The sequence below is a fragment of the Pongo abelii genome, chromosome 7 (assembly GCF_028885655.2).
Source record: "Pongo abelii isolate AG06213 chromosome 7, NHGRI_mPonAbe1-v2.0_pri, whole genome shotgun sequence".
NCBI lineage: Eukaryota > Metazoa > Chordata > Mammalia > Primates > Hominidae > Pongo > Pongo abelii.
In genome coordinates this window covers 160,974,909-160,986,874 of record NC_071992.2, presented here as the reverse complement: position 1 = coordinate 160,986,874, position 11,966 = coordinate 160,974,909, and the positions used below count along the sequence as shown (strand labels likewise).

General features: G+C 63.5%; 2 protein-coding genes across 2 annotated transcripts; one reads left to right on the top strand and one right to left on the bottom strand.

Moving 5' to 3' along the window:
* The first annotated feature begins 15 nt into the window (after positions 1-15).
* On the top strand, positions 16-4,166 carry FOXH1 (forkhead box H1). The gene is made up of 4 exons (XM_054519318.2): positions 16-932; positions 1,902-2,292; positions 2,614-2,718; positions 2,819-4,166. The coding sequence occupies exons 2-4, from the start codon at positions 2,119-2,121 to the stop codon at positions 3,638-3,640; spliced, it is 1,101 nt and encodes a 366-aa protein (XP_054375293.1). The 5' UTR covers positions 16-932; positions 1,902-2,118; the 3' UTR covers positions 3,641-4,166.
* Positions 3,762-11,828, bottom strand: KIFC2 (kinesin family member C2). The gene is made up of 18 exons (XM_024251623.3): positions 11,369-11,828; positions 11,050-11,128; positions 10,778-10,929; positions 10,548-10,686; positions 10,262-10,407; positions 10,113-10,178; positions 9,905-10,033; positions 9,486-9,563; positions 9,242-9,356; positions 9,058-9,167; positions 8,512-8,620; positions 8,243-8,400; positions 5,854-5,958; positions 5,641-5,762; positions 5,416-5,539; positions 5,193-5,322; positions 4,848-5,104; positions 3,762-4,770 (listed from the first exon to the last, which is right to left on the bottom strand). The coding sequence occupies exons 1-18, from the start codon at positions 11,465-11,467 to the stop codon at positions 4,513-4,515; spliced, it is 2,376 nt and encodes a 791-aa protein (XP_024107391.2). The 5' UTR covers positions 11,468-11,828; the 3' UTR covers positions 3,762-4,512.
* Between the last annotated feature and the right edge of the window lie 138 nt (positions 11,829-11,966).

The window sequence follows — 11,966 nt, the reverse complement described above, 5'->3', positions numbered from 1 at the left end:
GGGACAGCTGCGGGCGGCCGGGCGAGTCCTCCGCGGCTGGGATCTCCTTGGGGCCTGGGTGGGACGGGAATGCTCCAAGGCTCCTGGAACGGTGGTCACTGATTTATGCTGGACAAAACCGAGTCATCGTGGGCAACGGGACGGGCGCCAGGGGAATGAGTGGCAGCTTTGGGGGTGGTTTCGGGCCCGGGATAGTGCAGTCGGAAAGGGGCGGTCAGAACTTGGGGAGCCTCCAGCGCCCCACCAAGGAGGCGCCAGTGAAGAGGGGGGTGCCTTAAAAATTATGGGAGACCGGGTGCGGTGTCTCACGCCTGTAATCCCAGCACTTTGGGAGGCTGAGGCGGGCGGATCACGAGGTCAGCAAATCGAGACCATCCTGGCTAACATGGTGAAACCCCATCTCTACTAAAAATACAAAAAAATTAGCTGAGCGTGATGGTGGGCGCCTGTAGTCCCAGCTTCTCGGGAGGCTAAGGCAGGAGAATGGCGTGAACCCGGGAGGCGGAGCTTGCAGTGAGGCGGGATCCCGCCACTGCACTCCAGCCTGGGCAACACAGCCAGACTCCGTCTCAAAAAAAAAAAAAAAAAAAACTTATGGGAAAGTCCCGGCGCGGTGGCTCACGTCTGTGATCCCAGCACTTTGGGAGGGGGCCGAGGCCAGTGGGTCGCTTGAGCCGGGGAGACCAACCTGAGCAACATAGGGAGGCCCCGTCCCTACCAAAAATTAAGAAATTAGCTGGGTTCTGTGGCACACGCCTGTAGTCCCGGGACGCTGAGGTGGGAGGATCGCCCTAGCGGGGGAGGTGGAGGCTGCACGGGGCCCAGATCGCACCACTGCACTCCAGCCTGGGCAACAGAGTGAGACCTTGTCTCAAAACAACAACAACAACAAACACTTGTAGGAAAGAACGACGCCTTGCTGACCGAGCGGGGTAAGTGGCCACAAGTATTAGCCTCATGAGGCACAGGACTGTGCAGCCATAACCTAGGGAACACAGCAGAGAGGGCCCCAGCGGCGTCGAGGTGGTGACAGGAGTCCTGAGGGAAACCACGTGGGGTCTGAGGGGAGAGTCAGAGACAGAAGGAAAAGGGGCACCACCCGACCAGGGGCGTGGGGGCAGGAGCAGTGTGGCACCCCATATACAAGGCCCCTTGCGGCCCAGGCCTCCTCCTCCTGGACACTCGCTGCCTGTCCTTCCCCTCCGCACCTCGGGGTGTGCTGGACCTCACTGTATGCTGCAGATTTTCAGCCCTTTGAGGTTATCATGGTGGAGGCTGCACAAGAAAAGCTGAATTCTCAGAGTGAAGGGCAAAAGTGTATCCCTGGGCCCCCGTGTGTCTGGGGGCCCTTGGCCTGGTGCCAGCACCTACCACACTGCTAATTCCCAGAGCTGCTATCCTCTTGGGCAAACTTGCCCCTTGTGAGGGAGGAGAACCTGGGCTTTGGGGCAGGATACATAATACCAGCCTTGCTTGGCTGGAGGAGCAGAGATGGCTAGGGAGGAGGAGGTGAGCGGTCCACCTGGGCTCCTGAAGCAACTCCCAGGAAATCAGTTGAGTCAATGTGTCCCCCTTTTGTTCCTAGGGTGGGGGCTTCATGGCCTTCTCCTCCAGGAAGCTCCACCTGATCATGTCCTGGGTGGGTATCCAGCCCCCATAGCTCAGGGCCTACTAGCTGCTAGGTCTTGAACTCCCACTCCTTGGGAGCTTGGCATGGGCTAATTACTCCCCCATCTGTTAAATGGGGTCCTGAAACCTGGCCAGGGAAGACGGGATAAAGTAGCCATGGGTCATCGCAGCCCCTCTGAAGCGGGGCCTGGCCACCCAAAGGCAGCTCAGGGGTGGAGACTGAGGCCTCAGGAGAAGCCCCCACTAGAATCCTCTCTGCCCCTCCCTTCCAGATTAACCAAAACCTGCTAATTGTGGCAGCCCTCGGCATGCTCCCCTCCCCCACAGCCTCTTCCTCCCTTCTCTCCCCTCCCCCTTCCTACGAATGATAAAGGCCCCAGCCCGCCTGCCCCAGCCCGGCCTCAGGTCCCGGCCCTGCCTCCTACACTGCCCCACTGCCCTGCGCCCTCCACCCGGCCGGGCCCCTGCCCACGCTGTCTACCGTCCGGCATGGGGCCCTGCAGCGGCTCCCGCCTGGGGCCCCCAGAGGCAGAGTCGCCCTCCCAGCCCCCTAAGAGGAGGAAGAAGAGGTACCTGCGACATGACAAGCCCCCCTACACCTACTTGGCCATGATCGCCTTGGTGATTCAGGCCGCGCCCTCCCGCAGACTGAAGCTGGCCCAGGTGAGCGGGCCCCGGCCCCCACTCTCTCTTTCCCCAGACTCGTTCCCCACCCACTTCCAGGCTCAAGCCCTGACCCCCACCCCTTCCTAGCCCACCCAGGTATGCCAGTGGGACCAGTCCTGAGAGCTGAGGGCCTCAAGGCACGACCCTTTTCCGGGAGCCCCTTGCCCCCTCTGCCGCCCTTCCGCACAGAAATGTCCTTCTTCGGGGAGAGCAGGGGCCGGCACCGCGCGCCCCTGAGCCCGGTAGTGGGGGAGGGGTGGGGCGCTACCCCATCCCCGTCTGGGCTCACGGCGCCGGCCGGCCGCCTGGCGGTTTCAGATCATCCGTCAGGTCCAGGCCGTGTTCCCCTTCTTCAGGGAAGACTACGAGGGCTGGAAAGACTCCATTCGCCACAACCTTTCCTCCAACCGATGCTTCCGCAAGGTGGGGCAGGCCGGGGTCCGAACCCGGGGGCGGAGCGCGCGCGGAAGTCCTGAGCATCCGAGGTTGGGCAGCCCCACCCATGTCTGACCCCCACACCCAGGTGCCCAAGGACCCTGCAAAGCCCCAGGCCAAAGGCAACTTCTGGGCGGTCGACGTGAGCCTGATCCCAGCTGAGGCGCTACGGCTGCAGAACACGGCCCTGTGCCGGCGCTGGCAGAACCGAGGTGCGCGTGGAGCCTTCGCCAAGGACCTGGGCCCCTACGTGCTGCAGGGCCGGCCATACCGGCCGCCCAGTCCCCCTCCGCCACCCAGTGAGGGCTTCAGCATCAAGTCCCTGCTAGGGGGGTCCGGGGAGGGGGCACCCTGGCCGGGGCTAGCTCCACAGAGCAGCCCAGTTCCTGCAGGCACAGGGAACAGTGGGGAGGAGGCGGTGCCCACCCCACCCCTTCCCTCTTCTGAAAGGCCTCTGTGGCCCCTCTGCCCCCTTCCTGTCCCCACCAGAGTGGAGGGGGAGACTCTGCAGGGGGGAGCCATCAGGCCCTCGACCCTCTCCCCAGAGCCTAGGGCCTGGCCTCTCCACTTACTGCAGGGCACCTCAGTTCCTAGGGGACTGTCCAGCGGGGGACACAGGGCCTCCCTCTGGGGGCAGCTGCCCACCTCCTACTTGCCTATCTACACTCCCAATGTGGTAATGCCCTTGGCACCACCACCCACCTCCTGTCCCCGGTGTCCACCGTCAACCAGCCCTGCCTACTGGGGCGTGACCCCTGAAACCCGAGGGCCCCCAGGGCTGCTCTGCGATCTAGACGCCCTCTTCCAGGGGGTGCCACCCAACAAAAGCATCTACGACGTTTGGGTCAGCCACCCTCGGGACCTGGCAGCCCCTGGCCCAGGCTGGCTGCTCTCCTGGTGCAGCCTGTGAGGCTCCTAAGACAGGGGCCGCTCCTCCCTCCCGCTCCCACCCCCACCTTGTTGACAGGGAGCCAAGGCGAGGCGGCTGTCTGCGACCACAGCAGCCTCGAAACACCAGGCAGCAGCCTTGCTGGGAGTCCACGGTGTTTATTGGACCACCCCATGCATGGCCGTGGCCCAGCTGGGCACAACCCTCACCCTGGTCAGTCATGCCTCTGTTTCTCCTACACTCAGAGGCAAGGCTGGAGGGGCAGGGCTGAGCCTGGAATAGCCCTTCCTAGTCCCCTCTTCTCAGCCCACTACCCATCCATCCGTCACCAACCGTCACCTCCCCTCGTCACCAGCCGTCACCTCCCCTCCGGTGCTCCAGGCTGGGGGAGGGAGAGCCCAGTAGTGGGTCCAGCCTGAAGTCCTGCCCTCTCTCATCTATCTGGGAAGGAGGTAGCACCTTTTTCGGGAAAGGGGTTAGGGAGTAAAGACTGCACCCTACATGGTCCTGGTGGTGGGGAGGATAACAGTAAAGGAATTTGCAATGTTTTAATGCCATGCCTGATTTTTGGGTCAGGAGTGGTGACTTGGGTAACCACTTGGCGGGGGGCCTGGGATTCCCTGCTGTGTGCCGTGATAACAGCAAATGGTGATAAGGAGGAAGCCAAGACCTATGGCCTGATGCAGGGCTGGGGGCGGGGGGTGATCACTTCAGCAGGCACAACACACTTCACTGGCTGCGGAGGTGGAGGGGTGACTCTGGGAGTTCAGGAGCAGTGGATCCAAAGAGGCTAGGGAGCTTGTGCCCTGGGAGACGGGGTACAGGGACTTTACTACCGCCTCTGCCAGCAGAGACCTGGCCTGAGACCCCATGGGCAGGGCCGCGACCCAGGACTACAGGGGCAGGCCCTCTGCGGGCGCGAGGGCCGAGCCCGAGCCGTTGTCGGGACTGGGGCATGGAGGACTGCCAGGGGACGGCGTAGGGGTGCAGGGGGTCCCGGTGAGCGGAGTGTCGGTACTCAGGGAGGAGGGCGTCCCGGAGGAGCGCGGGACCCTGCGGCGCCGGGCTGGCCCCAGCTCCACTTGACCCACTCGCTCGGCGAACTTGAGTGAGCAGACTGTCTCCCCGAGATCCTCCGGCCGCGTGGAGATCTGCGGGCAAGAGGCGCGGGTGGGCGGTGACCGGCATGCACACACCTGCCCCGCGCCTGCGCCGCCCCGGCGCCCACCTGCAGCAGCAGCACCGCGGTGGTGCCTGGGCCCAGCGCCGGCTGCAGCAGTCGCGTGAGCTGCGAGTCGCGGAAGGGCACGTGCGGCCGGTGGGCCCGCAGTGCGGCCATCACGCCTCCTAGCGCCAGCAGCGAGCGGTTTATGGTCTGGGCCTCCCGCAGGCGCCGGGCGCCGTCTGGGTCTCCCCGCGGCGGGCCGGCCGCCCCTGCCTTCCGTGCGCGTTCAGATCCCGCAAGGTCCACCAGGTGCAGCGTGCCTAGAGGGGCGAGCGAGCCCGACATGGGGGAAGGCTGGGCCTCAGGTGTGCTGGAGACTCCGCAGGGCTCAGGCACCGACCGTGGTACCTGCGGTGCCTGGAGCGCGCGGTGGAGACGCCAAGCGCAGCGTCAGCGTGACCAGGGCGTGCGACCGGGAGCTGCGCTGGTTCATGGCGGTGGCGGCGGTGGCCCGATTGCTCCTCCCCAGTTTCAGCATCTGAAAGTCGGAGCGATAGGCCTGGTCAGGTGCAGGGTCCCCGCCCCCAAGTGGAAGCACGGGGCGGGGTCTCGCAAGGCGGTGCAGCCCTACCTGGTGCAATGTCTCCAGGTTGGGCACGTCCCAGTGGGTGAGGCCAGCCACCTGGATCCCGCCCTGGCCTTCTGGGCCCTGCCTCACGGCCAGGCGCTCGGGAGGCCCTGGAGCAAGGAGGTCCCTGGTGAGAAAGGGGAAGGTCTTGGTTCCAGAGTTCTCTGGAAATCCGGAAGGGCCCTGGGCCAGGGGTGGGGAGAAGGCCTCCCTGATGGAGCAGCCCACCTGACAGCCTCATTGTAGATCTCCACCATGCTGAGTGTCACCCGGTGCTGCCGGCCGGCCCCCATCTCCCGGAACAGCGACTGCAGCGCCCTAGGAACTATGCCGGGGTCCTCAGGAGGGCCCTGAGGATGGGGTGGGGTGCACACCGGGCTCACATCCAAGTCATGCAGGGCCCCTGGGGCCTCTCCCACTGGGGCGTGGGCTCTGTCCCACCTCCATGCTGTAGGTCTTCCCGGTCCCTGTCTGGCCATAGGTGAAGATGCAGACGCTGTAGCCCCGGAGGCAGGACAGCACCGCAGGTTCCAGCTCTCTGAAGACCTGGGGGAGGCGGGAGAATGTGTTTTGAGTCCTCCCCACATTGCCTGTTTATGACCTATTTGGTGGGGTGGGGAGTGCCATGAAGGCAGGTGTGAGCAGAGCCTAGTCCCCTGGGAAGATGGCTCTAAGGGACCATGGGGGAGGATGTGTCTTACAGAGACCCTCTGTCTCCCTAGAGAAGGTGGTGCTTACAAGAATTTGCCAGGCAAAGAAGGGAAAAGACGCAATGAGAAGAGGAACAGCCTATGCAGAGGCTCTGGAGTCCTGAAGACCACGTAGGAGGCCTGGGGACAGCAGTTAAGAGTGCAGGTGTGGTGTCCTTAATGTGGAAGCCAACGTGAAAAAAACAAAAATAAATCCCAGCATTTTGGGAGGCCGAGGCGGGTGGATTGGTTGAGCTCCGGAGTTTGAGACCAGCCTAGGCAACATGGTGAAACCCCCTCTCTACAAAAGCTACAAAAAAAATTAGCCAGGCATGGTGTTGCACATCTGTGGTCCCAGCTACTCGGCAAGCTGAGATGGAAGGATCTCTTGAGCCCGGGAAGCAGAGGTTGTAGTGACCTGAGATCGCGCTGCACTCCAGGGTGATGACAAAGTGTGACTCTATCAAAAAAAAAATAAAAAAACAAAAAAAATATATATATAGTAAAAATTTTAAAAAATGTTTAAAAGAGCCCAGACGGGCTGGGCGAGGTGGCTCACGCCTGTAAGCCCAGCACTTTGGGAGGCCAAGGCAGGCAGATCACAAGGTCAGGAGTTCGAGACCAGCCTGGCAAACACGGTGAAACCCCGTCTCTACTAAAAATACAAAAATTAGCCGGGCATGGTGGCACGCACCTGTAATCCCAGCTACTTCAGAGACTGAAGCAGGAGAATTGCTTGAACCCAGGAGGCGGAGGTTGCAGTGAGCCAAGATCGCACCACTGCACTATAGCCTGGGCGACAGAGTGGGATTCCATCTCAAAAATAAAGAAAAAAAAAGAGCCCAGATGTTGGGGTGTGACTGCTCAGTTCAAACCCGGGTATGATTGGAGTTTACTTGACCTTCCTGTGCCTCAGTTTCCCGAGAGGTAAGGGCTACAGTGGCACCTGCTGTGAACACTCATGGCAGTGCACCTAGAGGGCCACAGCAGTACCTGGCTCACAAAGCATGACCCCAGGAAGGGCCTGCAGGTATGGGGGATGGTGGCCAGCCAGGCCTGCTGGAGCCCAGGCACAGACAGGTGGTGAGAGAGACACAAGGTTGGGACATTCACCCCATTGGGACTGGACACCAACAGTCTTTTGAGCAACAACATGGCTGGCTTTTATGCCCAGAAGGTCGCTGGTAACAGGGTGGGCTGTCAGCTCTCTTTGAAGACAGCCATGAGGCTAGAATCTAGAATTCTGTGTGGTCACTGAGATTCCATGACTGGATGGAGGTGGCACTGTGGATGACATTCAGGAGCACATCATGGCACCACTGCAGAAACGGGAACACAGATGAGGGGCTTGTCCACAGATGCCTTTGGTTCAGACACATTGAATTAGAGGACCCTGTCCAGTACGGCTGTCCAGAGAACAGTGCACAAAGCATGCCTTGCGCAGGGCTGCAGTTTGGGGTGGGGCTAAGGCCAGAGGGATGTGTAGGATGAAGAAATAAGTGGTTGGAGAAGTGGGAATCAGGGTGACCCTGGCCACCTGCTGGGCAGTCGTCCCCCTGTCCCTGTGAGGCTGGCAGGCAGCCTGGGTGGGAGTCGCTGCCATTCTGCCCCTTACCTAGTCTCCCCTGGCTCTGAGCTGCCATCTCCTCAGCCATGGGAGCTCTAGCAGCAAAGGGCACGTGCAGATGAAAATGTGTGTGAAGGTGGGGTGGGGTGGGCTGGGGCTGGAGCCCCTGCTTTTCCACAGGCGTCTGGCAGGAAAAGGGTAGGGAAGGAGAGTGGGATCCAGGCAAGGCAGAGAGAGCACACTAAGACTAGAAGCTTGCCTGCCCACCCACGGCCCCCACCACCCACCGCCTGCCTTGGGGCCACAAAGCAATGAGAGGCCCTCATAGCTGGGCAGACCCTGGACCCCAGCAAAGAGGAGTGGGCAGGCAGTGAAGCCTGGGAGGAGGAGGCAGCAAGCTGGGCTGCCTGCCCTGCTTCCCAGCCCCCTTGGTTCCCTTTCCTTCCTGGCTAGAGCCCAGCTACCCTCGCTCCTCCAGGTGGACAGCCAGACTGGGAAGGGGAAACTGGAGCCTCTCCTGCTCTTCAGGGAACTCTGAGAAAGGGTCAGGATGGGTGCAAAGGCAGGCCGTCACCTCCTCCTGGCTGGCGTCTGGAGGGAAGACCCAGTCTAGGCGGAATCGACGATGGCGCCCCCGGTAGCAGGTGGTGACGGTGCCCCCTGGGCCAGGCTCCACGCTCACGAGGCTGGAGGATGTCCCTGGCCTCAGCCGACACAGCACACGGATATTTCCTGCAGTGGGGATCAGGTCAGCGGAATGCCTCGCAGACCCTAAAGCACAAAGAGGCTGCGCTTCCTCCAGCCACCCTCCCTGCCCCCACTGGGCTCCCAAGCCTGTCATACCCTTGAGTTCTGGCAGCCGCCCCGGGCATCCGGCTGGGGGCCCTTGCTGCCCCTCAGGGAGCTGAGTGCCAGGCTCTCCAGATGACAGTGCCCCCAAGGCCCAGGACACCTGAGGGAACAGGGATGTACAGAAGGCAAGGGGTCAGCCAAGGAGCTGCGAAGGTGGGAGGTGGGAGGGTCCTGAGAGCGGCAGGGAGCCCCCACAGGGCCGCTCAGCTGTGCTTAGCCACAACTTCCAGTGGCTCTGGGCCCCTGGGGACATCATTCAGTAGCCTTAGGATAAAACCCAGGAATGACAGAGAAGGACACCACATTATCTGTCTCCTCCATGCTTCTGGGCAATGCTTTAAGAGTTTACTGTCAACCAAGTGTGCATAGAATTAGAACAAGGCCCAAAAGTGAAGTCCTACCCTGGGTCACACAGAAGCTGGTTTGGGTTCCAGAGCCCCACTTCTTAGTACAGCCAAATCCCCAGGAGCACCCCCGTCAAAAGAACAGTGAATAGGCTTCCCAGAGAGGAGGGGCTAGGCGGGGAGGGATACTGACCTGGCCCCGGGCCTCACTCAGCGAACCCTGACAGCTCTGGGTAAAGGTGCTGACCAAACCTCGGAGGTCCCCACAGCCCTGACGCAGGCTGGCCATCCGTGCCCGAAGTCCTGGAGAGGGAAGTCTGTTGGAAGGGAAGGCCCAGCCTCCAGGGCCTCCCGTGAGCCCCAGCCCCAGCCCTTACCTGCCAGCTGCCCATGCATCTGCTGTAGCTCACGCCTGCAGTTCTGCTCCGTCTCCTGCTGGAGCTGCTGGAGGGCCCCTTGAAGGCCCTGCAGCTGCACCTCCTGCACCCCCAGCTGCCCCGCCCAACCCCACCCCTGTCACTGAGGAAACAGGCACTTACCAGGCCCTGCCTCAGATAAGCCCCTCCCAGCACCCCAGCCCTCCTCACCCCTGAGCCACGGATCCCTGGGCCCCATGCCCACCTGGGCTCGGAGGGCTTCTGTGGTGTCCTGGGCCTCCTGAAGCCGGCCCTGGAGCTCTACCAATGCCTCCGCCTCCTCCTGCGGGAGGGTGGGGGCCAGGAGGGACTCAGAGAGGGACGGTCTGCGGTACCATTTCACAGATGGGAAAGTCAAGTCAAGAGGTGGGCAGAGCTGGCTGTGAACCCATGCCTCCCAACTCCACGCAGAGCTCCTTCCCACGGTCCCTCTGCTCTCCTGGGATCAGCCACTCAGAGGAACCACGGAGAGGGGAGTCCTCCCACTGGCATCAGCCTCCCTGATGGGGCTGCCCTACACAGACCATCCCGGGAGATCCTGAGGAGGCTTGGGTCCTGTGGCTGCATGCCAGGTGTGCAAGAGCCCCAGGCTGCAGGAATGGCTGCAACTCGGGAAAAGAGTACCTGCGGAGCCCTGATGGGGGGCCCGGGGCCCCAATGCAGCAGGAGGTCCCGCATGAGGCTCAGGCTCTGCTTCAGGGCCTCGTTCTCCAGGGTCAGATGCTGAACCCTTTTCTCTGAGTCTGTCGCCCCCTGGTGGAAAGGAAGCCTCGGCACTCACCTGAAGCACCCCCTCCATGCCCGGCCCTGCCAGGTCCCCCCGCAGCCTCACCACGCCCAGGCGCAGTCGACCCAACTCCTCCTCCTGCTGTTCCAGCTGCTGCTTCAGCTCCTCCAGCTGGGGAGAGGTAAGAGAGACAGGGTGGACCTCCTTTTTCTGGCGCCCCAGCCCCCAATTCCTTCTGGCTCCGGGGGCCTCACCTGTCCCAGGATGAGCTGCTCCAGCCGCTGCCACGCCCTCTGATCCTCCTCCAACTGGAGGGGCTGCTGTCCCTGGGCCTCATCCCCCAGTGGCTCGCCTGGGACTGCGGCGAAGTGGGAAGGACTTTCTTCTTGGGATGTGGATCCTGATGTAGGGTGGGCCCAGTTAGCACTGAAAAGGTCTCCAGTCCAAATCTTCAGGAACCGGACCCCGAACTCCAAGCCGCCCAGGTTCTACCGGGATTTGCTCCCTCCAGAGTCTTTCAACTTACTGTCCTTTACTCACCATCTGGAGACGGGGGCCGGACCCGAGGGGCTGGCTGAGTCCCCTGGAGCAGGGCCTGCCTCCCCCTGGGGCTTCGGAGCCATGCCAGAAGGGCCAAGAGCTGACTGGTCACCGTCAACAGTGGGGGGACCTCGCCAGACTGCGAAGGAAACAAGAATCGGAGCAGGGCTGTTAGAGCCAGGAAGGCCGGCGCAGGTGGTAGCTGCCAGCAGCCCCTCCGCCGCGCTCACCTGGCCCAGGTCGGCCGGGCTCCCGCAGCTCTCTTCCGCCCCCAGCTGGACGGAGAGGAACTCGGCGAGGCGCAGTAGGGCCTCTTCTAGGGACACCGCGGCCGCGCGGCCCTCGGCTGCGCCTTCCGACCCATCCTCAGGCTCGGAGCTGCCTGCCGGTCAGGGAGGAGAGCGGGAGACATTTTGGGTCACGTGCTGGAGCCAGGCCTCCACCCCTCCCTGGGAGGTCCCAGCACCGCCCTCGCCCCGCGGGACTCCCATCCCGCACCTACCGGCCAGGCCAGTCAGCTCGGTCCACAGCTCTGGCGCGGGCAGGTCTGGGCGCCGGCGACCCCGGGGCTTGCGGGCTCTCTAGGGAGGGGGCAGGGGCGCCCCTGAGGAGGGGGCAGGCAGCCTGCTGGCCCCTTCCCTCCGCGAACCGGGCCGGAGGATTGGGGCCGAAGTCTACGCTTCCAGCACCGGAGCCAAGCCGAGGGTCCTCGGCACGGCCACGTCGCCCCGCGCCCCGTGCCCGCCCCCGCCCCGGGAACCTCGGCGTGGGGGTGGGGCAGGCGGCGGGGGACGACGGGCTGCACGGCCAGCCCCGCTCACCTGGGCGGGGTCCCCGGGCTCCGCGGCCGCCGCGGCGCCACCATCCCTGCGGAAGAGGCTGTAGAAGATGTAGATGAGCAGCGAGTAAAAGGCGTACATGGGAGCGCGGGGCGGCAGAGGGCCCCGCTTCGCGCCGCCCCGCGTCCCCGCGCCCAGACTCGGCGCCCGCCCGCAGCAGTGCCGGTGCGCATGCTCGCGACGGCCGCCCCCACGGCCCGGCTCCCACGGCTGGAGGGCCAGCGCGGGGACAGGAGTACTAGAAACAGGTGCCCCCGGCCGCACCTGGAGACCCGCCGTTTCTCACGGCGCCGCCGCGCGCGCCCCAACCCCTACACCGCGGACACCGGGCTGAGAGCGCCCGCGGCTCCCGCGACCCTCCTCTCGGAATTCCTCCCACCCTTCGCGTAGTCCCCCACCGCTCGGTTTCGCGGACCCTTCAACACGCTGGGATTCTCCTTCCCCTCCCCGCAGCCCCGCCCATTTCAGCCCCGCCCAGCCCCGCCCAAACCCCGTCCCTTGCAGCCTCGCCCAGGCTCCTCCCCTCTCGGCCCCTCTCAGTCTCGCCCAGACACCGCTCCTCGCAGCCCCGCCCATACCC